The following is a 26754-nucleotide window of genomic DNA, read 5'->3' on the forward strand; positions in this document are numbered from 1 at the left end:
TGAAGTTACAACATTTTATTGTATCAAGTTGCACAAAATGGTAATAGTAAACTGTATCAACTAAGAGTTGTCTCACCGTAGTTGCACAACTCCGCTTATAATTAGCCTGATTTTTTCACTCAAACGATGCGTAAATGGTTCGATTTTGTTTATTTGTTTGTCCTTTTCTAAAGCGAAATGGAACCGTTAATCCGGTGCTATTGTGCACGCACGTAAAAGGATTCAAGGAAGGCATTGAATGTGCTATCGGACTGAGGCAACCAGGAAAACTATCTTAGTGTTTATACTTTTATATAAACTGGAATGGAGGTCTCGATGGAACTCTTTTTACGCTTTTGGATTGCCATATTCCCTATTATGGCTACAACGAACACTTACGCAATCTATTTTGGAGATGCATCAAGTTTTTTGGAAAATTCGTACACTGGCCGTCCTGGAGAGAGTAGGTGTTCGATATTGTTTCATCACATTATTTGCACGACTTGTATGGTTTTGTGTACCACAATGAAAATACTGGTCTTGGTACTAATGAATATGTGGTTCATGGTAAAATTAAAACTTAAAATTGTGAACGAGTGTGCTGAGAATTCATTTAGAATGAATTATTTAAAATAATTCATTTAAAATGAATTAATTCATGTATGTATTTAGGGCACTGGTAGCATGCACATTGTATTGGGTGGAAAGTTGGTCGGTTTTAGATGTGTGCTTACCTAATCATTGCTTAGAATCTCTGATCTTGCATTTCACTCTGGCCAGTTTACATGTCATCAATGATATACAGCCCCCCCCCCCAGGGGGGGCTGTATATCATTGATGTCATGCAGTACAGTATTTTGGTGACTCGAGTATAGTATGTAGGCCTAACTTAATTATTCGCACTGCTTCCAGTAGTGCTTTTTATTGTTATTTGCTCATAAGTGTTATGGTAATAGCTCAAGAAACTTCCGACTATGGATATTTATTACTCATGCTTGGAACTCAGGCCTATGGCAACTTTAACATCATTGTTAGGTTAGAATAGCGCAAAATGCATAAAGTTGGTGAGCACCTGTGTTTCTCTTATGGTTTCTCCTGTAATAACTGACATTTTAAACTCCTCAACAGCTTTTCAAGTACCAAGTAAAAGGAAAATAGATAAAGTAGAACCTTCGTTTAAAAAAGGCTCAAATAAAATTTGTTCTAATTACAAACCCATTAGTTTGATAGCAGTGTTAAGTAAGATAATTGAAAAAGATGTCAATAAACAGATTATGGAATACCATTAGATTAGTTTGCTGCTTAACGATAGGCAATATGGTTAGAGGAGAAAACGCAGCACCAAGGATGCACTAATTAAATTGATTAATAATGTTTTAAACTCCTTAAACGATAGTAAATGTGTTTTTGGCATCTTTCTAGATTTTATTAAAGCCTTTGACACAATAGATTATAACATATTGTACTCAAAACTCCAGTCTTAATCTTATCATCACCACAATTAACTGGATCAAAAGCTATCTAACCAAAAGTAAACAATACACTATTATTGGTAACACATTATCTTCCATACTAGATTTAACATGCAGTGTACCTCATGGTTCCATCCTTGGTCCAACTCTTTTTTTAATTCACATAAATGATTTAACGCACGTCACCAACTTATTCACACCTTTGCTCTATTCAGATGATACTAATCTCTTCTTTGAATCCTCTAACATCAACATCAATATTTCATAGTGCCTACTTATGTCTTTGGCTCTGATTCGTGCTTTGCGTGAAACTGCTAGTAGCTCTACGTGACTAGATTACATGTAGTTTGCACATTATAGTTTTATATCTGTTGCATGCAATGTAAGAAAAATATATAATAACAATTTGTCAAATTAAAGCATGTAAGTTTCCAATACAGAAAATGTTTTATTACCGATCAATGTTAATAGGCAAGCAGGAGAAGTTAAATCTTAAATGTGTATAGTTTTGGAAGTACAGTGGTTCGAGGTTTACTGATGTGCTATACAATACACAGACAGTTTACAAAGCATAAATGGGCAGAAGCATCAAATTTATCCAAAAAAAGTATCCCAAACATCGAAAAATCAATTTGAAACAAAAAATCTGATTTTTTTGAAAAAAGTCATGTTTCTTTATCAAACCTACTTTTTGCCAAGTCATGATTTTTTTGGTCTAGTTTAGGACACTAAATCCAAACCATGCTGTAAGTGTAAAATGATTGAGATATTGCATAATATGTATTTTATTGGTTTTCTGTATGCCAGTGGTAATATTTACAATCAGTGTGTAAAACATGATAACATTGCAAGTACAGTCAAACATGGATAACTCGTCCACGGATAGCTCGAACACATGGTTAATTCGAACATTTCCTTTGGTCCGTTCCCACGTAATGATAAATTGCTATAGATAACTCGAACTCAACACTGTTAATTCGAACTGTTTTTTTGCCCAACGGCTACCGAAACGGTTGTTATCGCTTTAGAAAATCACTTTATTCAAAGCCATAGAAGTAAACTTCATCTTTTCGTAATTCATAAGCGTCGTTATTACCACCATCGGCAAAATATTTTTGTCATCGACTTTTCTAAAGGTTTGGTGAAATTTGATTTATACTGCTATACGATGAATAGCACGGGCTAGCCGGGTCACGCGCGCAAGGATTTTCGCCACGCACATACAAAACAAAAATCGCATGTTGTTTTTGTTTTGTATGTGCGTGGCGAAAATCCTTGAGTGCGTGACCCGGCTAGCCCGTGATGAATAGTTTTCCGACGTTGATTCCGTGTTGAATCAACGTCGGAATGTTGTATGTTTAAAACGTCTTAAAAATTGTTGTAATTAAACGTATACGTTGTCTGAGCTACAAAAAACTATTCATCGTTTGACCTAAACACAGAATACGTGTGTACATTCAATAAGTATCTATTAAAAAAGCGTGAGTGATATAGAATGTACCGTAAATCCTCGTAAAACTTCTAATTGAACTGCCTCGGAGTGTTGCTCTTAACGAATCCCAGGTAAAGTAAGGTAATCTTAGCATAAACTTCAAGAAAAAACGGCAAAATTGATCGTGGGTAAAACCCCAAAAGAAAAAAAATGTCTTTTCTTTTGAGCATTTCAACAACGATCAAGTTTTGCCAATGTCAATCTGAAAAACGTCCTGGCAATAACATCCCTCAAACAACAAACCAATCTCAAGGGATAGAAAAATCTCTATACTTTTTCATCAAAACGTTTTAAACTTTACATTAGAAGCATTTAATTTGAAACAAGCCATTTGTGCTTTTGATTTATATTATAGTTTGTATATGTACATGTATCTACTAATAAATAAGTAAATATATGGACTTGTGACAGTGCTCTGATAACTTGAACGCTCTGATAATTCGAACACTTTTGCTCGGTCCCTTGAAGTTCGAGTTATCCATGTTTGACTGTACGTCTATATCTTGAAGGAATTCTTCCTATTAGCATTACGCTGATTTTGGTTGCTAATTTACGGAGATAAGCCAATTAAATCTTTGTTTTTCTGCAAATTAAAAACTGACAAACTTCATTCACTAACACTCTAAAGTAGCCTAGTATCACTGGATGTTACCAGACCAATCTTCATTTCAGTGACTGCATTGGCCGCACGCCTTTTTGGAGTATGGACGACACTGGCCAGCGTTGTACGAATTGCCTGCAGTCTTTACTTGCACAATAAAGTGTAAGTTTATCACGCTTACTAATTATGCTTTTTAGATGTTTTTCACTTTTTTGTGAAGTTTTAAAGGTTTGTGTCAAGGACATATGGAGCTAATATCTAGGAATGGTCATATTTCACTTTTTCCATAACTATCATTATATTTCTGTTTTGGGAGTTGATTGTCAAGGTGGGTATCTAGTTAGTCCTCACATGCTGCATCTCCATCAAGTGTGATGTCATTATTAACCACATTTGCATGTATGACGGGCCAGTCAATAATTATGGTGAATTGGTTTATAAAAATAGTTCTATTATAAGTAAAAGCTGGCATATTTTGTAAATTTTTCAACAATTTCCACGTAAGGTCACACACTTTTTTGCTCTGGAGCTACCTGCTGTTGAATGCCTTCAGCATAAAAATCTTTAAAATGAGTTTGTATAAAGTTGTTCGCTGCAATCTCAACCTTGTCATTGCTATTAAAGTGGCTTCCTCTAAGAAACTGCAAACAGGTTGATGTAAGTGTAACATAAGGACTGTAAGGTGGATGTGGTAGCAATTCTCAATGGAATTTGTTGATTGTTTCTGTTGTTCTGGCATTTGTCTGCGGTCTTTCATTTGTGAAAGAAGACTCTAGCTGGCTGTAAATTTTGACATTTATTTTCACATCCTTTTTGATCTGCTTTAAAAGTTCATAGTAAGTGGTACATTTGCCAAGATAGGAAATAGTGATAGGCCCATGCACTTTCCAACAAACAGTTAGCATGACTTTATAGGCAAACCGTTGTGTCCTGAACTTTAAAAATTGAGTTTCTACTCATCATACAACACTTTTTATAAATAAATTCACCTTTTTTATTGAATGTCCATTGTACATGGTCGTGATGCAAATTATTTAAATATTTCCTTTTCAGCAAGACCGTCTCAAAGTACCTTCCAGTTGTGATTTGTTATGAATTATCACTGTACCATTACATGACCTTGATTTGCCAGATTTGGAGTTTCATAATAATTCATCTTACATTTGTAGCAGGTCCAAGCTAATAGATATGAATATAAAAAATGTTTTGTGCTGTCGCCATGCTGACAGGTATGACCGCACTATGTGCTCTGCTTTACAAATATGAGTATGTTTTAGGCTCTACTATGTGGCCATGTTCACGTATCTCATCCATATCTCTCACTTTACCTCTGAGATGTTGATCTTTAAGACTTGGAATGTCTCCATGGGTTTCAAAATACCAGTGGCTGTGTCTAGTAAGTTCCACAGTTACATAGCAATTCTCGAAAACGTTTTGGTTATTGATTATCGCTGCTTACACAAAAGATATTGTTGTTTTTAGTGCATCATTATTTGACATGAATTTTTTTTTGTTTACCAAGGCTTTCACCGCCATTTGTTTGTTCTCTATTATTTTAATCTTTAAATGGTGTAAGACTGACAAGTCTCTCTTTACAAGCGCTGATGAAGTTTGTGTTTTACCGGAATACCCGATTGTCATCAAGTACATTATTTGCTAAACCTAGAGCTTCATAATTTCCAAAAATCACCAGACAATTCGATATTGCAAAGTTGTAATATTGCGATACGTCTATTTATAGAAAATTTGTGATACATTGCGATATTATTATATAGAAGAACTTATGAATTTTTGTTAATATTTATTTGGGTATTTAACTTAAAAATAATCGTTTTGTGTTCGTCATGATTAGAAACATGTATTTCATGATTGCCCAAGTGGGGAGAGCTGGGATACACACACACACCATGAATGCCCTTGGGCATGGAAGGCTGTGGAATGAGCTTATTGTAAGCCTAAAAGGCCCACGCGTTTCAGTTCCAGTATCACTCTTTGAAAATCATCAGATGTTAGATAAATCGCCGTTACACAATTATATCGTTTGTAAGATTGGTGATATCTCTTTGAACGGTAGCAGTCTTCAAATCGTCTACCTTCAAATAGCCACATTGTGAAATTCTGTTCACGTCATGGAAGATTGTTACCAACGCAATTGGTCAGCTTCAGCATATCTTTTATTCGCAAACGGCATGAAAACAATTTTTGTAATCAATTTTGATTGCTAGACTTTTGATTGTTGGTTTAATTCATGTGATCAATTCGCGTATCCATGACGTTACAGTTGTTAGCAGAAGTTTTCTTCTCCATATCATTAAATTACCATCGTTTCTTGAAATATCACAGAGTCGCTAAGACTTTCTCTAACAAATTTATTGAAGACATGACGGCGGACTGTATTCACTTTCTATTAATGGATATAATGCTGGTGTTGAAGATGTCTTGTAACCGTTGTATTTGTAGCTATGACGTTGGTGTGGATGTTCATTGCTCAGTGGTACATAGAATTCGAGGAGGTGGTAGTACGCTCCAAAGTAAATTAAGGAGAATTGACTTGTTGGAGTAGCTGAATACCTTATTTTATTATCTTTTATTCTCGCCTCACTAATGTTTTTTGTGTTGTTGCTTTTTTGTTGCAATTTTTTGCTATTTTATCTAACCTGGTAATCCATGGGTACTTTATACAGGCAGCTGGTTTTCTATTTTATATAGTAATCCGCTATATAACAAACACTCTTCCAAATCATATACAACCATAAAGAATTGAAAACTAATACTTGGTTATGGTCAATAAATTACGATGTAAACAGTACGCAATATAGCTCAAGTTCTTCATGTAGCCTTCAGTCCAGCAGATGTTGGTTTTTTCATTAGTTCTACATCTAGAAAAAATGTAACGCAATACAGTTTGATTATCAGCACATCAATGGCTAAAAATTGATTGTAATACAAGACATCGAGACTAGATATAATTTACGATCATATATTTCTAAATTTTAACATTGCAAGAATAGGTTACTGCTTAGTGGCCGCAGGGATGTGAGTTGCGGAGATTAGTGTGAAGCTAACTCAAAGCACGTGAAACCAATTCGAGAGTCATCTGGCCACAATGAAATATAGCATTGACAGACAACTCCTTAGTTGAGCTCACGTGGTTTGAAGGACAATGATCATTTGAAGCGGTGCCCGATTCTCACATGCACACCACTGCATTGCATCACACCTTCATCAGACAGGTGCCTTTGGGACAACATAGAGGACAAAAAATGTTTCTTAATGTTATACATAAACATTTTCTGAATGACAATGTTATATATTGTCTTTCATTGATGCAGCCCATTATTTAACCATAAGTTTTCAGGCGTCAACTTATTTTAGAGCATTTAATCTCAACATGCAGTAGTTTTGTTGCCCAATAGCAAATAAGTTTTAGTTGATTATAGACTAAAATTGAACAGGCTTTACATAGCACCACAGACTTAGAGCACATAGACTCAGTTTTGATTAATGGTGTTGAGGCATTAAAGCTAATGTGTTATGTATTAGTGTTCTAGTGTGGCCCAAGTTCCAACTCCAATTTGTCAATTTGCATTGGATGGAATAAAGGGCATTGTGCAATACACGCTACTACATTCTAATTATATACCTATCATCCTTATTTCTTTTGGGGTGTTTCTACAACGATTATCAACACATGGGTAACAGAGCAAGAACTAGGTGAACTTCTTCGTTTAAACCTGCAATTTTAGTGCATTTCTGCTCTATATATAGATGTTCTCATCATCTCAGTTACAAATCAGTACATGCATATGTGCATATCAAGGTCAGTAATCAACCCAGTTTCAACCTTAGATCTATGCTCTAATGAGAAAATATGGAAGCCTAAAAATAGAAAAAATGTTTGCTGTTTGTGAGACATTAGCTAGCTTGAGAGTGAACTGCCAGTCAGGACTCGGCATATAAAGAACTATCCCCATACTCAAACAAGAGCATGCAACTCCTTATTTCACAAAATAAATATGTCAAAGCTCAGGAGTTTATAACTTTTGCAAGTTTTAAGGAAGTTTGTTATAACAGCTCTGCTCCAAGCCTAAAAAGTGGAATGAACTTCTAGTATTCAATTTACCTAAAGTTTTGCAAGTTTTACATATTCCAACAAGAGCATACAACTCTGAAATGAAAATACAAGTATGCCAATGTGTTGAAGTACATATGAAGTGAACCATCTATAATGAGTACATACTCGGAGGTTCCAAGAGTTTAGCCCAAATAGGAGCCAATGAGTCTTCAAAGTCTTTCCTCTGTTGTATGAAGTCATTGGTAGTAGCATCAGGATTGGCCTCGAGCCACTGTGTCTTCTCATTGCAGGTGTTCACTGTCACTTGCTGAAATGCAAGAAGATGCTATCACTAGTTTGAAACCATCATCATTGTTTGAAATACTAAAAAACTTTCATGAATAGGTTGTCCGCGACAATATCTAAAAGTGTAATAAGTCAATATCTATATACATGTATACATAAATCTCAAAATCTGTCGTCCGGTGTGTCCAACTATAGCTATTAAAATCTAAAAAGGAAAGATCTGCTTCCTGCTGGATTTGATCTTGGAACCACTCGCTCACCAGACCATAACCCAGCCAATTAAGCTGCGTGAGATGCATTGAATTCATTAGGTGATATCAGTTGTTATGTCAGTTAAAATACGCATACCACTCTGCGTTATGCAACGTCACTAAAGTTTGTTCTCACAGCTCTTATTAGCAATTTTAGCAATACAAATACTAGCTTACTAGCAAGTTTAGCAATACGAATAGTAGCTTACTCAAATTAGTCATTGGCAATGTGCCAGGCTAATGAAAAGTGGCGGACAACTACGTTACCTGCCACGGTTTATAAGCTGTTATTTAATTCATGTGCAACGCGGGGCATTCGGCTAGTTAAAAATACATATAATAGGCAGTATTTAAAATATTTTGTTTTTTTATTAAAAGTGTTATTCATAAGGCCAGGTTTAGAAAAAACAACAAACCTTATCGTCTCTGGAGAATCTACCTTGAACCTTTTCAGGGTCCGCCAATGTATCTCTCGCATCTTGAATAGACGTTATGAGTGCTTCTCGAGCCTCTGGAGAAAAAAGAATGCGGTAATTGCTTTTGATTGTTTAATATCCTTGACCTGATTTAGCAGAAGTGTAAGAATCAATCACTACTGACTAAGTTCAACAAAGAAATATTGAGATCAACAACTACATCTCTTATAACAATTATAGTAGCGTGACTTTGTAGTTCATCGTATGTGGTTGTTATTATGTATTAGCAACATTTCAAGCAATTCTTCTGTTTTTCTTGCAATTACTGTTTTGCAAATGAGTTTAAAAATAATGCATTAATTTGTTCTGAGCTCAAACTTTTTTTCTCATTTCACAAAATTCCTTTCAGGATTAGAGTAAAAGATGAGACAACTCCCTTAAACATGTTAACCTTTATTTTAGAACTTTTTATATTTTCTTAAAACCACCTTGCACCTATGATTAATAACATATTTTATTTCCACAGAGTAATTTATTTTTTCTTTTGTTTTATCATTACTAGTTTTCCATATTTCGCTGCTATAATTCAAAACAGTAATTGCGGTAATAAACTAGTTGTAGAGAGAGCATTATTAATGTAAAAGATAATTTTGGTATCACTACTGAAAAAACTAAGTTTATTAGTAATAAATTGTTTAGAATTTCGTAATTTATACCAATTACCTTATTAACATATATATGACTGCAATATTAGTATAGTTACTCATTGATAATAAACCGTGCGCATTCAAATTTCGTAAACCTTCAAATTTCGATCAGATAAATTTAAAAAAATTAAGTCTATCTTTGAAAGCACTTAATTTTTTCAACAGGCTTATGAATCAGGTGTAAGTCTGTTACACATCTACACTCATTTCATATTTAGATGTATTTCTAACCAGCCCAGTCGAGATAATCAACGCATTCAATATGCTTATATCGAAATGCGCTTTCTCGAGGTCTTTCTCCGTAAGTTGTCCTGGCCTGCATGTCCGCTCCATTCTCAACTAAAAGTTTGACTACGTCAATCTTGCCCCAGTCAGCTGCTCGATGTAATGCTGTAATACCTTAAACAACACCAAACACGTTTATATCTGTCCTCTTAGCACTTTTAGAGCACTCTTCATAACATGAAGTGAAAAGAACTAGACACGTACAGATGGCAAAAGAAAGCAGAAAACAGAGCTGCATGGAAGTCAGTAATAAAGCCTGAACTAAAAGACAATCATTGTCAAAACAACCGACCGCAAAAGAGAGAGCGGACAAACACTCTTAGAGACTTCACTTAGTTGACCAATAAAACAGCTAACGATTTTCAGCAGTCAGATTTAGGAGACTATTTTATTGCGCAGTGCAGGCATTTTAATTCTACAGAAATATCTCATAATTTGCTAATAATTGCTGTTTAGAAAATAGTAAAATTTTATAGTTTGGCTTTTTGAATTTTCATTTTAGTAGCTAGTTTCAATATGTCTCTTTTGTGGAAAGCATCTAGTAGTGTAATTAAGTTTGGACAGTACTTAATTTAAAAATCATATGAACCAACTTGCCCTACAGAACCAATTTTTTAGTAAACCTCAAACAACCATACTTTGAAAACTATACACATTTAAGATTTAAGTTCTCATGCTGGCCTGTTAATATCGGTAACAAACACCTCCTATATGTAAGGCAACACAATGAAATCTTCATATACAAAGTTACTTGACTCTATTAATTGTTCTGCACTTTGTATGTTAGATTGAACACTTTGATAAAAATAAGATTCCAATAAGAATGTACTGCCTTTGGCTTAATTTGGTCCAGAGTAGAAAAGAAAAATCTTTCAAATCATTATATATAGCCTTATAATAAATTATGTAAAAACTATCTGAAAATACTTAGACTATATGTAGAAAGTAAATTATTAATAGAACAATCAGTAAAAAAAGGTTTCAATTGTCACTCTATGTGACATGTGGATGGAAGTGTACGCTAAGCTAAGTTTAGTAAAATAGTCAGTTGAAAAATGCATGGCTAAACGTATTGTAAGTTCACTAGATATCGTTTGAAACAACTTAGTTTATACACTTCTCTTATCTAAAATTTATTTTTATTTTTATTCTTCGTATCAATTTTACTAAAAAAACTTTGAAATTTTTAAAAACTTTGGATGTCAGAAATCATTTCATATATTAAGGTTTGTTCAAATTTTACATCGGATGTCGAAAGTCAAAGTTTTAATGTATTTGGCACGTTGAAAGCTTTTCGCTTTTTGAGTAGAAGCTCCACAATTTTTAAAAACGGGACGCATGTATACTAACCACCAGTTAACATCTAAAGAGTTTGCCATAAATATATAAAATGCCTGAATAATATTTAAAAAGCAGTTTAAAAGAGTGCTTGAGCTTTGACTTGTTTGTGAAAATAATAGGTAAACAGTATGGCAGGTCATTCAATCTAGATATATAACTCTTGATGTTTGTCATCTGTGGCCCTGTCTGTCCATCTGTATGTCTGTCTGTCTGTCATCTGTTTATCTGGCCCGGTCTGTCCATCTGTATGTCTGTCTGTCTGTCATCTGTTTGTCTGGCCCGGTCTGTCCATCTACAGTAATTAGTATTTAGCAATCTTGATGTTTGTCATCTGTGGCCCGGTCTGTCCATCTGTATGTCTGTCTGTCTGTCATCTGTTTGTCTGGCCCGGTCTGTCCATCTACAGTAATTAGTATTTAGCAATCTTGATGTTTGTCATCTGTGGCCCGGTCTGTCCATCTACAGTAATTAGTATTTAGCAATCTTGATGTTTGTCATCTGTGGCCCGGTCTGTCCATCTACAGTAATTAGTATTTAGCAATCTTGATGTTTGTCATCTGTGGCCCGGTCTGTCCATCTACAGTAATTAGTATTTAGCAATCTTGATGTTTGTCATCTGTGGCCCGGTCTGTCCATCTACAGTAATTAGTATTTAGCAATCTTGATGTTTGTCATCTGTGGCCCGGTCTGTCCATCTACAGTAATTAGTATTTAGCAATCTTGATGTTTGTCATCTGTGGCCCGGTCTGTCCATCTACAGTAATTAGTATTTAGCAATCTTGATGTTTGTCATCTGTGGCCCTGTCTGTCCATCTACAGTAATTAGTATTTAGCAATCTTGATGTTTGTCATCTGTGGCCCGGTCTGTCCATCTACAGTAATTAGTATTTAGCAATCTTGATGTTTGTCATCTGTGGCCCGGTCTGTCCATCTGTATGTCTGTCTGTCTGTCATCTGTTTGTCTGGCCCGGTCTGTGCATCTACAGTAATTAGTATTTAGCAATCTTGATGTTTGTCATCTGTGGCCCGGTCTGTCCATCTACAGTAATTAGTATTTAGCAATCTTGATGTTTGTCATCTGTGGCCCGGTCTGTCCATCTACAGTAATTAGTATTTAGCAATCTTGATGTTTGTCATCTGTGGCCCGGTCTGTCCATCTACAGTAATTAGTATTTAGCAATCTTGATGTTTGTCATCTGTGGCCCGGTCTGTCCATCTACAGTAATTAGTATTTAGCAATCTTGATGTTTGTCATCTGTGGCCCGGTCTGTCCATCTACAGTAATTAGTATTTAGCAATCTTAATGTTTGTCATCTGTGGCCCGGTCTGTCCATGTACAGTAATTAGTATTTAGCAATGACAATCCATATCACAGAAGTTTCGATCTTGGAACCTCCCATTCAGGCTAATGGCAAGGAACTACATTACCTGCCACTGTTTATAAGCTGTTTTTAACACTCGTGCAACGCCGGACATTTGGCTAGTCACATATAAAAAGGTAGTAGTTTATAGTCAAACACCTTGGTCTCGCTCAGATAAGCCAGATAAACATTCTAACCAGCTAGTCCTTTAAAAAGCAAAAAGATCTACGTGTCAGCTATTGTCATCTATGTGTGAATGACAATAAATTTATGTTTTGTTGTCTGCAAGTTTACTATTATTAAAACATGAAAGCACGGGTTAATACCAAAAAACATTTATGAATGAGAACTTTATATTCGCTTTGTTACGTGTTTAATTAAAATAAACAACAAGAAAAGAACAAACAGAACGTATGTTAAAATAACTCTTTTATCAGAAGTTATGCGTGTCTCTGTCTCTGCTGTAAACTTTAATAACCACAACATGATACCTTTTATGGATGCAGAATTGACTTCAGCTCCTCTTGCCAGTAACTCTCTTACCATGTCCAGTCGCCCCAATGCAGCAGCAATATCTAAAGGAGACCTGGCTTCACCATCTCTTTGGTTCACCTGATCAGGTATTACCTGTATCAGTAATATGCTCGCTTGACAATACAAATATTAATTATCATATTTTTTACGAAGTAAGATTTTTATTTTTTTCAAGAAATCTTCTAAAAAAGTAAGACAAAGTTGTTTTGAAAGCTTGCTGTGATGTTTATGTATTGCCTGTTTACTTTTTTATCAAATTTTTAATTTAATGTAGTAACTAATAACTAGTACATGAAACAAAATATCTGCGAGTTTTTTAAGTGACATGAATTTAAAACAAAATAGCTTGATTAATCTGAACAAAATCTCAAAACTTGAGATGGAACCTTGTTATTGTGCATTTTAAGAACTGTTAGGACACACAAAAATGCTAAAAATAGAGCTAGCACGTGCAACTTAGGTTGTTATAGTTTCCAGTGACAACAACGAAAAATGACGCGATAAATTAACAAAATCTCGAAAAATGCAATATAAACAAACTGCTTAGTAATAAGAGTTCTCACATACTGTTTATAGACAGCAAGCACTTTCTTTTCAAGTTTTACATACAAAAGAACATGAAGCTATAAACTTGGCATAAGTTCAATGACATGCAAGTACAGGTATGTTACATGACCATAGTTGACTTCAAAACCTGGTAAACACTTGTGAGCTATTAGCTTGTGCAAGTTACAAACACATAATTGTTACGAGCATCAAAAAGCAGATGAGCTATAAACAAACTTGCTCCCGTTTTGTTAATAAAACCCGTTTTATTTAAAAACCCATAAAGCTGACTATTGATGTTATCATATTTTGTTTGTATTTATATTTATTATTATTATATTTATATTCTCAAACAATATTCTTTAATAGTCAAACATGCTTATTTTTTTGTTATTGCAGTGCGAGTGGACCTTCGATAGAGTGCTAATAAAATTAACAACAAACTAAAGTGAAGTCATACAAACACGGAAGCATAAACATAGTGCCCCGAGTGAAGACCTGAGTGAGTGCAGACAGAAGCAACCACTACTGTCAAGTTGCCGAAGCTTTTGACAGTTTTCTTTGAAACCGAATGTCTACTTTTTGCTCTCAAACCTGTAAAGGATGAATCTGGCTTGTCCAATTAGTGGACACAATAAAAAAAAGTTGAACTCTTTCTCACAGCAGCTGAGAGGTCAGAGTTTGATGATAAAATTAAAATGGTTATCTTGCTGAGATGTGTAGGCCCAAGGAAAGTAGACATATTCAAATCAGTAAAATTCTCTGGAAGACAATTGAAAGATAGGTAACTACAAAAATGTGGTAGCTAAATTTGATGCTTTCTGCAACAGAGGAACAAAAAAATAGTGAAAAGGAATCAGCTCTTACCAACTAAACAAAACTGCATGACTATTGATGAGTATTACAAACCGAAAGGTACCGTTATTTTGTTATTGCAGGGTCAAATAGACCTTCAATAAACATTTAATAAAACAAACAACAAACTAATATAAATTAAGTCATACAGACGTCGAAACCTGAACACTGACTGATTAAACTACATACATGCAGTATAATTGGCTTACTTCATGATAGGGATCTTCTTCACTATCAAAGCAGGTTAGAAATCTAGTGACACTTCCTTTCATTGCGCATTGGTAAGCTATGTTGACGCTAAGGTCAGGTCCAACATCTTCTGACGCAACAATTTGTTCTTCGTCAATCATATTGAACACATCCAAAGGAAATACTATTAATTCGAGCTTTTCCTTGATAAGCTCATATCGTTTTTCAAACCGGAAGCAGCTTCGATAGCAACAATACTCTCCATAGTAAACGTAGTATAATTTGTTTTAATTTATGTTTATTTGAACGTTTCATTAAAAATTTTATTTTAAATTAAAAATTATAAAACAAATTATATATTTTTTATTTGATTTTTCACCTTACTATGAATGAGCCTACTTTGAGAGTGCTTGTGGTTATCACGTGACCTCGACTCTCAAGTTAGCCTGGAGGTACGACAAAGGAGTGTTTACCCGTTTGAACGTCAGCATTTCCACCCTGAGCTTTACTAGCTTGGAGAAACTGATATTTCCGAATCTTTTTTGTTTGATAAGATTATTACTGGTAAATTTTATTTCATTGCTATAAATCAAGTTGTAGGTCGATATAAGTAATCCATCCCTTGGATATGCTAAGCATTCGTTTTTGTAGTTTTGGTTTCCGACTAAAATTGTTTGTAAACATGGAAGCTTTGTGGGGGCATATTAGTTGATTTTGTTAGCACAAGTGGCCTTGTTCTAATGTTTTATTCTGTTACAAGAGGTGTTCAAGTTGTCACCAGTAAATGGCTCAATGCTGAGACTAGGTTTATTCGATCAAAAAAACTGGTAACTTTGCTAACTTTCAACGAGACTATAAAACGATTTGCCATGGCAGCTAACCTTTAGAGGATTAGCGAACAAAGACGAATAAAGATTGATCATTGTTTAATCACAAGAGTCGTTCTAACTGGCTAAATTATTCACGCACGATATAAGTTACCTAAAGGCTACATAGCGGCAAGTCAAAGCATTACTAATTAATTCTAATGCTTTTCAACGTTATGTACTCGATGCACTTAAAAATTTATTTTTACAAATTGTTCGCCAAATTAAAAACCACGTTCTTCCTGTTCGATTGTCGATAAACCAATAATGGTCTTCTATAAGTGATTTTAATTTTAACAACACGTATTTACGTATTTTCACTTTGCATTAAGTTTTACAGTGCAAGCATCAATAGATTTCTTGTAGTTTTTCATTTCAATTCGTTTTAATCCTTTTGGAACAAAAGTTAATTTGCTTTATGTTAGTGAATGATGATCTTATGATTGGTCGAATAAGTATGAAAAATAATTATTATAAATGGATATAAATAATTAACAAATAAATAATCAAATTATGTAATAATAAAGTGTATAGTGGAGGTCAACGCAAGTATACTTGTTCAAGCCTATTAACTGGTTGTATGATCAGCTCTGTTAACTCTTTATTTATCCTCAGGAGTTTCATGGATGGGTAAGTTTTGCCAGAACGATTAGCTATATTTTTATGATCTAATATTTTAAATGAGCTTTCCATTGGCAGGTTATATATCTGTATCGTTGATCGTGAGAGCATTGGTACGGCTGGTACCACAAGGACAACATGGCTGATGTTGATCCAGACACTCTGCTTGAATGGCTGCAAATGGGGGCTGGGGAAGAGCGAGACATGCAGCTCATAGCCTTGGAGCAGCTCTGCATGCTGTTGCTCATGTCAGACAATGTAGACAGGTGCTTCGAAAGTTGCCCCCCGCGTACATTTCTTCCTGCTTTATGTCGGATCTTCATTGATGAGACTGCCCCTGACAATGTCCTCGAGGTATATAAAGATTGCGTTAAGTTGCTTAAAATGTAAACTGTACTGGACACTCAAGGTACATGCCATTTTGCTTTTAGTTTTATTCAATGCAAAGTTAATAAGTGATTTCTATAGCATATGATACAAAAGTTATTATAAACATCTATGAGTGTAACCGGTTGAGTGCCTAATCTGGTTTAGTTAATTACTAAAATTCCTACTTAAGCTATGAAGCAATGGCTCTTCAGAGTGGTTTATTCTCTGCTTGTACAACATTTGCCGAGCCGTTACGAATAACTATTCAATGCTTGATGTGGAGCATCCTATTCTATGTCACATTATAATCAATGTGAACATGCAGCAATGCAATTCTTCTTTGATCACCTTTTATTTGATTTAACCTGCCATTCTAGCACATTTTTGCTTTCCAGCAATCGTTGTTGTTTATCAAGGTCAATTGTTAAGTATGAAGGTAAATAGCTGTGCTATTTAGTGCAACATACGCTTCAGTTGGTTAAAAATATTGACTAATGCCAGTTCCTTTAGTCTAGGTAGTCTGAGTTTTAGCAAGGGTCACAGGTTAATGTTTTTCATAGTCCCGTTCAATATTTAATCATTTTTTCCTTGAATAAATATTTTAACAATGATTATTTCAAGTGAAACATACTTTGATGTGCCTGTTACCAAGGCTACTGTGTATGCGTTGCTAGGTCACAGCCAGAGCTATTACATACTACCTCGATGTCTCAGCTGATTGTACACGGAGGATAGTGGCTGTAGATGGAGCTATCAAGGCACTCTGTAACAGACTTGTCATAGCAGACATGTCGACTAGAACTAGCAAAGATCTTGCTGAACAGTGTATCAAGGTATGGTATATTATCTCACTGCATCTGAGACTCATGTATGGTATATATTGTCTCGCGATATCTGAAACTCTTGGAATACCTTGCTCTATGCAACCCAATCACTACTGCTTGTAGTTGTTAGTGTAACTTGATAATTACTATGAAGATATATTAGAAATCTTGATTCTCCCCTCATACCAAATGTATCTCGTTTACTCTGGACATCGTTCTGACCAAGACTGAGTGTAAATATTGGTGTGTTTATGCAAGCCCCAGTCATAGGATGCCAGCTGGAATGTACTGCATGGTCAACCCTTTCCACATTGCTTAAACATTCTACAATGTCTATATAAACACTTTTATAAACTACCAAAACCCATCTGATGATACAAACAATTTACAGACAGAATACTATTAGGAAAGTAGCTCATAAGTGACTTAAAGTAGGCCTCGCTGTCCTGAATTCTCATATCTATATTTAGTGAAACTCGGATAACTCAAACTTCACGGGACCGAGCGAAGTGTTGGAGTTATCAGAGCGTTCAAGTTATCAGAGCATTGTCACAAGTGCATGTATTTATCAGTAGATACATGTACATATACAAACTATATATAAATCATAACATAGATTGCCTGTTGAAAGTTAAAGGGCCTCTTGTGTAAAGTTTTGAAATTTTTTATCAGAAAGTATAGATATTTTTCTATCACTTGAGATTTGTTTGTTGTTTTAGGTGATCTGACTGCCAGGACATTCTCAAGTTGAAATTGGCAAAACTTGATTGTGGTTAAAACGCTCAGAAAAAAGACATCTTTATCTCTTGAGCGTTTTAACCAAGATCAATTTGGCCGATTTTACTTGCAGTTTAACCGAAGGTTACCTCGCTTTTCCTTGCTTTCAAAAGGCCATCGCTAAGCGGATGTTTGGTAAAATTTCATTTTTTGCAAACCTTTAAAAAAGCCGTTAACGAAAATATTTAGCCGATGGTCGTAATAACGACGCCTAAAAGTGGTTGTTCATCTCAATGGCTTGGAATAAAGTAATATTCTAAAGCGATAACAACTGTCGCAGTAGCCGTTGGGCAAAAACTGTTCGAGTTAATGAAGTTGAGGTCGAGTTGTCTAAAGCAATTTATCATTGCGTGGGTGTTCAAGCTATCCAAGTGCGAATTATCCGCGTTTGACTGTATTAAATAATAACAGTCTGCGCTGCTCTACGTTTTGCCATAGAGCAGCGCAGACTCAATTTACTTGTAAATTGAGTCTTCGTCAACATACCTTAGCATCAACATAGCTTACCAATTGCAGCGCTCCTGCAATTTACGTTGTGCAATTACCGCAAGTCCTCATGCTCAAGCCGCGCGGCTTGTGCTCAAAACCAGATGATTCACGAAAGAAAAAATAATCCTCCAACAAGCCGCATATGCCCACAGACCCCGGCTAATGACCGATGTTTTGTCGTCCTTGACCCCTTCAGGAGCCAGAGTGTTGAGAAGGGTTTCGTTATACCCAGTACTCTTGAATAAGAAAACAGGCTACATCAGTACATGTGAAAAGAATTTTCTTTTACTTCCAAGTTTGAATTAAAATTTCTAAACCCTTGCATCAACAACTTTTTGTCATGTCTCAGCTAAATTTTTATCGCGCTGTTAGAGGGGTTCACGTTTATGGAAATATGCGGTCAGGAATGAAACGGTTTTAATGACCTACGACTGTGGTGAGTTAAACATTAGCGATAAATTCTTCGTTAGTCTAAAGTATTCCATAAACATGACCCTGAAAATAAACGAGTAGGTTGCCAAAATCCCGTACATAAAAGTGTATCATGACTGCGGTTCTATGGTTATAGCGTGGAACTGAGCAGAGACCGCATTTATCGAGAAGCCGCCCTAAGCCTCACGTAAGTTTTAAAAACTTGGATTTAGCCGCGGCTTATTACCTTGAACCAGAAGCCGCGCTCAACGACAAGTCGCGCGGCTTGAGCATAAGGACTTACGGTATAAGTTTTAGTAGCAAAAAATATCAATCCCAAAAAAGTTAATTGGATGACATTCAGCCACACAAATTCAACGTTGGACCTTATTGTCAAAAGGTCATGTCTAGATTAGCACTAAGGCTAGGTAGTCATAATAAAACATTTATTAATGCTTATGAACAATTCTATTGTTTATATATATATATAAACAATAAATATATATATATATATATACATCCACAGTCAAACATGGATAACTCGAACTTCACGGGACCGAGCAAAAGTGTTCGAATTATCAGAGCGTTCAAGTTATCAGAGCACTGTCACAAGTCCATGTATTTACTTATTTATTAATAGATACATGTACATATACAAACTATAATATAAAGCAAAAGCACAAATGGCTTGTTTCAAATTAAATGCTTCTAATGTAAAGTTTAAAACGTTTTTATCAAAAAGTATAGAGATTTTTCTATCACTTGAGATTGGTTCGTTGTTTGAGGTGATGTTATTGCCAGGACGTTTTTTAGATTGACAATGGCAAAACTTGATCGTTGTTGAAATGCTCAAAAGAAAAGACATCTTTTTCTTTTGAGCGTTTTACCCACGATCAATTTTGCCGATTTTCCTTGAAGTTTATGCAAAGATTATCTTACTTTACCTCGCTTCCGAAGGGCGATCGCTACGCGGATGTTTGGTATAAATAAAATTTCACCAAACCTTCAGAAAAGTCGTTGCCAAAAATATTTTGCCGATGGAGGTAATAACGACGCTTATGAATTACGGAAAGTTGAGGTTTACCTCTATGGCTTGGAATAAAGTGATTTTCTAAAGCGATAACAACCGTTTCGGTAGCCGTTGGGCAGAAAACAGTTCAAATTAACAGTGTTGAGTTCGAGTTATCTATAGCAATTTACCATTACGTGGGAATGGACGAAAGAAACCGTTCGAATTAACCATGTGTTCGAGCTATCCGTTGGCGAGTTATCCATGTTTCACTGTATATGGAAACCATTGTACATTTGCACAAATGTTCTTATAAACAAGTAGGCAGCTTTCTTTGCTTTATTTTAGACTCCAAAGAACCAGGATAAATACTTTTAGTAATTACATACAGCAAAACAACACAAACATTATTATATATAATTATCTAGACAGCTAAATGTAAAAACTAATTTAATCATCAGTAAGACTATTTTTATCGTTAGTCTATCTTAGAAATGTGTGAATGGAAGTGCAGACTCGGCCAAGTGTAGGTTGAGTGGTAGAGTGAGAGATACACTATGTATAATTTAAGTGTAGTCAAGTGTAGGTTGAGTGGTAGAGTGAGAGATACACTATGTATAATATTTAAGTGTAGTCAAGTGTAGGTTGAGTGGTAGAGTGAGAGATACACTATGTATAATTTAAGTGTAGTCAAGTGTAGGTTGAGTGGTAGAGTGAGAGATACACTATGTATAATTTAAGTGTAGTCAAGTGTAGGTTGAGTGGTAGAGTGAGAGATGCACTATGTATAATTTAAGTGTAGTCAAGTGTAGGTTGAGTGGTAGAGTGAGAGATACACTATGTATAATTTAAGTGTAGTCAAGTGTAGGTTGAGTGGTAGAGTGAGAGATACACTATGTATAATTTAAGTGTAGTCAAGTGTAGGTCGAGTGGTAGAGTGAGAGATACACTATGTATAATTTAAGTGTAGTCAAGTGTAGGTCAAGTGGTAGAGTGAGAGATACACTATGTATAATTTAAGTGTAGTCAAGTGTAGGTCGAGTGGTAGAGTGAGAGATACACTATGTATAATTTAAGTGTAGTCAAGTGTAGGTTGAGTGGTAGAGTGAGAGATACACTATGTATAATTTAAGTGTAGTCAAGTGTAGGTTGAGTGGTAGAGTGAGAGATACACTATGTATAATTTAAGTGTAGTCAAGTGTAGGTTGAGTGGTAGAGTGAGAGATACACTATGTATAATTTAAGTGTAGTCAAGTGTAGGTTGAGTGGTAGAGTGAGAGATACACTATGTATAATTTAAGTGTAGTCAAGTGTAGGTTGAGTGGTAGAGTGAGAGATACACTATGTATAATTTAAGTGTAGTCAAGTGTAGGTCGAGTGGTAGAGTGAGAGATACACTATGTATAATTTAAGTGTAGTCAAGTGTAGGTCGAGTGGTAGAGTGAGAGATACACTATGTATAATTTAAGTGTAGTCAAGTGTAGGTTGAGTGGTAGAGTGAGAGATACACTATGTATAATTTAAGTGTAGGTCAAGTGGTAGAGTGAGAGATACACTATGTATAATTTAAGGTAATTTATACACTTATTATTTTCATTTCTAATATTTTCTTATTGGTTTCACTTGAAGAACTTTAATGCTTACTAAGTTTCTTTTGTAATTCTACTGATCCGTCATATAGTTATTGTTACTAGCAGCCTGGCAGTCCAGTGTCTCAATAAATCACAGAAAATAAGTAATTCTACAATTATGGAGAAACTAGTCGGTTAGCACAGGTGTTTGGGGTGTCGAGCTTTCGAGTTGAATGTCACGGGTTCGAGGCTCGTATCACGCAATTTTTTATTCCGATCGTAGCTTCAGACAATTGGACAGATTCAGCTTTTTTTATAGTAAATCTCCTCTACATAGTCTGATTTGCTTTCTTCAGTATTGGCTGGGTGAAATAAAAGTTACAAGCCAGCTAAGAATTGATTTCTTGGAATGTCAAGCTGAATTTGTGATTAAACTTTGTCTTATGTAAATGTTGATGCTTGACCGAATATGAAACCTAGATTAGGTGTAGATGTTTCAGTTAGTGACATTCCCATAAGCTTGCCTTCCAGTCAAGTCAACATTCACTTCTGGAAGAATTGATATTCATTCAGGTCTTTTTTCAAAATCAATGTTCATTCAAAATATGTCTTTCACTAGTTTTCTCCAAACTAATTCAGTGCTGCCGTGAAAAATTCACGACTTTCTATGAAAGCTGTAAGATTTTCCATTTGGTATGGAACCATAATTTATTTGGTGGGAATAGAAAGGGTTTGGTGTGGCTGTTACATTTTATGTCCTTGCCACATTTTATCTGCGCTTAGGCTACAATTCTCAAGCTATAGTCTTCATTCATTATTCTGCAAAGCCGGATATCCTAACTCAATTCCAGTGTGATGCATTACTTTTCCCAACGCTCTTAGCATGTCTTCAAACAGCCACAGCTTTTATTATAGTAAAGATTGCCCCTTATGACCAGAGATTCTTAGTTGTAGTCTGACTTTTAATGTATTCGACTGTTGCACTCTCAACTCCTCTCTGCAGGTGCTAGAGTTCATAGTAACCAGGGAGTCTGGAGCTGTCTTTGAGTCGGGTGGTCTCAATGCTGTTGTTACCTTCATAGCTGAGAATGGAACTCAGGTTCACAAGGACACTTTACACTCATCGATGTCGGTGAGTTTTTGCATGGTCTGAATAATGGTACCGGCATCTTTATCACAGTTAAATATTGTTATTCATAGTGGCTGCTGATACCGTGATTACGTTAGGTTAAGAGCAGTGCAGGAACACTGACTGGTTGAAGTAGCCTTTGAATCCCGAATTTTCTGGAGAAGATTGGGCGGTTGCTGTAATTGCGGGAAAGAAAGTTATTTTAGCCTGCAGTCTTATGCGATGTTCTAACTTTTTGATGCCTTGGCATACTTATTGAAGCTTTAAAGATGTTTCCTTACTCAAGGTTTTACATTTGACCATTTTTTTCATATATGACATTTCTTCGGTTGCTCTGTCATATTGCGCTGTTTTTAAAACTGCACTGTAATTGAATTGTACCTTATATTTCTATCAGGTGTCTTTTACCATTCATTCCATTGGAGAGAACAGAGAAAGTTATTAAAACAATACCTCTGATTAGTAATAATCGTTATTCAAAAACTCCTAAGCATTGACAAGCTGGGCCATGATTGCGCATAAATTATATTCAATTACCAGATTGTTTATGACAGACTAATTTACACAGGTTGTGTCAAGGTTATGTGGGAAAACTGAGCCGTCTTCAGGAGAAGGCTCGATGGCTATCAAGGATACAATAGTCTCTCTCTCAGCGCTCCTTACCCATGATGATCCCTTTGTAAGTAATTCTCATTTGTACTGAGTTATTCTTGGCATATCTGCTAATAAATGTCTTAACAAGCAGATGATATCACAGCATATGATGAGATACCAAGTCTGTGGTTCATTAGAGCTGTCAATGACCGTAACTCCTTGTAGTATATTTTTATCAATCTTAGGATTATGCATTGCTACTGAACTGCTGTAGGTAGCGGAAAGTGCTCTGCGATGCTTTGCGACGCTATCTGACAGATACACTCGGCGAAATGTCGATCCAGAACCACTCTCGAAGCATGGCCTCATTGACGAGCTTCTTAATAGGCTGAGGGCAGCAGGGGGTCCTACTAACCTCAACACATCTCTTCCTAGCGGAGGCGGTCAGACCCCCGACCCCAAATCTTCCGGTGAGCATTTTAGTTACTGATTGCCACTCTAATTTAACTAGTAGCTTGTGATCCAAAAGTTACTATGACTAGCCAGTCTTTTCCTAAAGTATGTTGGAAGTTGGCTTAGCTTGAGAACCATGACTTGGTCACCTGTGGGAATTTCACAACATTCTGCTAATAATTGTCTGGTAAACTAGGACTCTAAAAATCGCGGACAAATCTTTCATGCTGTTTGTATATGCAAACACAAAAGTGTGCCTACTGTAAAAGTTGGTTTTTTTGCCATTCGTGTTGAAAAAATTGTGTGTGAGACTGGCGTTCGATTGGTCTGTATTTGGCAATGCTTTACAGGCATCTCTACAGTAGTTAGTCTTCTGTCAACCCTCTGCCGTGGAAGCCCAAAAATAACCCACAATCTGTTGCGAAGTGATCTGTTAGACAGTGTGGAGGCCGCCCTCATGGGCAATGAGAGGTCAGGCTTTATTTATTTCTTTGTGTCGCATCTGCAGTCCAACTACTGGTTGGTGAGGTTTCTTTTACGTTTCTTCCGGGTTTTTTATTTATGTTAATTAAGAGTTCACAATTGACTTGTATTTCATTTGTCCGATTCTTTCTTTGTAACGACATGTATATCATCGTACTACATGCAATATAAAGTTCTTTATAGTTAACGGGAGTTGCTGTTTTGTACTGTATTATACTTGATCAACTAGCTTTTAATAAGCAATTACATTCTTTTCTGTAGATGCCAAGAGTGGGCAAAATATTTAGTTATTTTTTTCCAGTGGTTTTATATAACACATTTTTTTAGGGTTGGGTTAAACTATTCCTTGCTGTTTTATATCATGTGTGAGCATCACGAGAGCATGATTTGATTGGTTACTCACTCATTGCACAAACACTGTCCGTTGTTTTGTGTAGGTGTGTGTTAGACACCATGAGATTCATAGATCTACTCCTAGTGCTCGTCTTTGAGGGCCGCGATGCACTGCCCATGACCGGTGGTGCTAGTGCCCTCTCCGCTAAAGGTGGCTCAGGCTCAAAACTTGACAGCGGTGGGGAAAGGTCTCACAGACAGCTTATTGACTGCATTCGTAGCAAGGATACCGAGGCTCTCATCGAAGCCATCGACAGTGGCAGTGGGTATTACTTGATGTTGGCATTTCTGAGTCTTCCAGTATCTGAACAGCAGTAGATAATTGAAAGGGTGTGAAGTCATGATCGTATATAATCATTGTTTCCATGATGTTGTTAATGGAAATGGCACAAATCCACAAGTCAACCAAATTTTATCGCTCGCAAATTTTTCTGCATATTTTGTCTTTGAAAAAGATGAAAACAACACTTGCAGATGCTGCGCAAGACAATGCCTGAAGAGCCATTCCATTTTAAATATTTTCAACCCTTAGTCATTCTCATTTCGATTGTATTAGTTTCAAAAGCACCGTTTTGACCCTTGACATAGAATTCCTTCTTTACCTGAATTTCATTACCTGCGTCATGGAAACACAATGAATATCAATGAGAGAGCATACATGGTGTTTATGTCATAGTTTGTAATTTCAAGTTTATACTGTGACTACTACTTCACACATGTGTTCAGAATTCCTTCCCATACATTGACAAAATATTGAAAACATGTTCACTATGGAATGGGGTATGCCATAAACGTTCATTTAGTTTCACATGTGTCCATAAGTTTACCCGCCACATATGACCAATGCGGTAATTACTATATCGATTATTTATGAACGATTCTCATGAAAACCTTTTACAATAAACTTTAACTGAATGCGTCTGTTTTACAGCGAGCTTTCTGTTATTGTTGTCTAAAAACATCAAAATCTAAAGTTCTCTCACTACGGCTTTTAATGATGTATCGCAACTCATGCACTTCTCCATCGAAACTAGAACTTTAACTGATTCAGTTATCATTTGTCTATATGTATACAGATTGATGAAAAACTTCTGTAGTTCACTGGAAATGGTGGGATTTGGTATGATTGGTCTTATAACTACCGGTCTATCGAATGGCCGAAATACCATTAATATACTTGGACCGATCGGCATTAGACCAATCGTACCATTAGATGAGTTGGTTTTAGACCAATTGGCCTTGGGCTAATCCGTATTAGATCTGTGTCAAAAATTGTGAGGTATACACAATTAGAATCTGAATGTCTCATGCGTGCCCCTCTGCGTGTGTATCTCTTATACTTGAATAACCTGAAAGCACCCTTGAATGAGTTCTAAGTTTGCGTACAGTGACGTTTAGTATTTTGCGTATAAACTCTCATTGTTGTGAGGTGATTTTAGCCTGGTGTTTATCATCAAAGATAACTCTGTTGAAGGTTTCGAGGTTAACTTCATGGATGATGTCGGACAGACTCTGCTCAACTGGGCTTCAGCCTTTGGCACCCAAGAAATGGTAAGTTAATATTTTCTGATAACGGTCTAATCTCAACTAAAGCAGCTATAGGGTGACCCACTTCAGTCATTCAGTTGTTGCAGGCTTTTAACATATGCTTGTTTTTATGCAGGTTGAGTTCTTATGTGAAAGAGGTGCTGATGTTAACAGAGGCCAAAGATCGTCTTCTCTGCATTACGCCGCTTGCTTTGGTCGACCAAAAATAGTGAAAACACTTTTACAGGTGAGTGCTAGAGATGTTCAGTACCAGAGGTGGTGACTTTAAGCTGTTGATGACATCTCTTGCAGTAGGAATGACTGGATACAGTAGAATACTATTATTAAATTGCGAGTGATTTTATTAGCAGAGCCACTTCAGCTCACATCTTTATATTTGTATTATATTATTTATTTTAGTTTATCGGTGATGTAGTGAAATTACAATCATTCAATTTTCATATTGTTCGCTTAATATAGGCTAGCTAATGCACAGCTGTAGCTTAGACACACTGGCACTCTTCATTACGTTAGTGTAACATTTTTATTAACAGATGATGCATAGCTGCCTAGTTTATAGTGAGTCTTATCAGGGATGAGTCATGTTATGCTTTTTGACTAGTGATCTGATTTGAGGAAACTATTAGGGGTGTTTATTCATTCTTTTATTCATCATTACTTTGTCACTTTTTGTTTTTGTGTTCTATGTTTATAATTGCAAACTTGGAAATTGGTGAATATTGTTATTTTAGTCTATAGTAAACTGTGTTTTGGAAGGTGTTCACTGATGTTATCGATTTTATTTATCATAAGCATGACACATTCAACACTAAAATAACATTTTTCATT

The 26754-nt window shown here is 35.8% G+C and overlaps 3 protein-coding genes across 4 annotated transcripts in view; 2 read left to right on the forward strand and 1 right to left on the reverse strand.

Moving 5' to 3' along the window:
• Window positions 1-190: 190 nt before the first annotated feature.
• Window positions 191-6353, forward strand: LOC137399612 (ergosterol biosynthetic protein 28 homolog). Its single transcript, XM_068085793.1, has 4 exons — window positions 191-442; window positions 3616-3706; window positions 4822-4940; window positions 6005-6353. Exons 1-4 carry the CDS (start codon window positions 304-306, stop codon window positions 6082-6084), a joined length of 429 nt encoding a protein of 142 aa, XP_067941894.1. The 5' UTR covers window positions 191-303; the 3' UTR covers window positions 6085-6353.
• On the reverse strand, window positions 6307-14607 carry LOC137399611 (ankyrin repeat domain-containing protein 45-like). Of its 2 annotated transcripts, XM_068085792.1 has the most exons (7): window positions 14410-14607; window positions 12757-12892; window positions 9510-9677; window positions 8572-8666; window positions 7785-7926; window positions 7188-7216; window positions 6307-6423 (listed from the first exon to the last, which is right to left on the reverse strand). In XM_068085792.1, exons 1-6 carry the CDS (start codon window positions 14548-14550, stop codon window positions 7197-7199), a joined length of 702 nt encoding a protein of 233 aa, XP_067941893.1. In that variant the 5' UTR covers window positions 14551-14607; the 3' UTR covers window positions 6307-6423; window positions 7188-7196. The 2 variants fall into 2 exon arrangements, with proteins under 2 accessions (XP_067941893.1, XP_067941892.1); XM_068085791.1 differs by lacking the exon at window positions 7188-7216 and having other exon boundaries at window positions 6331-6423.
• A 244-nt stretch (window positions 14608-14851) lies between these two features.
• The window catches only part of LOC137400288 (E3 ubiquitin-protein ligase HECTD1-like), a 54981-nt gene continuing 43078 nt past the window's right edge, over window positions 14852-26754 (forward strand). The window contains exons 1-10 of the mRNA XM_068086619.1: window positions 14852-14953; window positions 15955-16230; window positions 16920-17078; window positions 22330-22458; window positions 23024-23134; window positions 23324-23519; window positions 23853-23973; window positions 24423-24640; window positions 25853-25929; window positions 26042-26152. Of these exons, the coding sequence (XP_067942720.1) occupies window positions 16015-16230; window positions 16920-17078; window positions 22330-22458; window positions 23024-23134; window positions 23324-23519; window positions 23853-23973; window positions 24423-24640; window positions 25853-25929; window positions 26042-26152 (1338 nt within the window). The 5' untranslated portion in view covers window positions 14852-14953; window positions 15955-16014. The remainder of the gene's footprint in view (window positions 14954-15954; window positions 16231-16919; window positions 17079-22329; window positions 22459-23023; window positions 23135-23323; window positions 23520-23852; window positions 23974-24422; window positions 24641-25852; window positions 25930-26041; window positions 26153-26754) is intronic.

Source organism: Watersipora subatra, chromosome 7 (genome assembly GCF_963576615.1).
Source record: "Watersipora subatra chromosome 7, tzWatSuba1.1, whole genome shotgun sequence".
Taxonomy (NCBI): Eukaryota; Metazoa; Bryozoa; class Gymnolaemata; order Cheilostomatida; family Watersiporidae; genus Watersipora; species Watersipora subatra.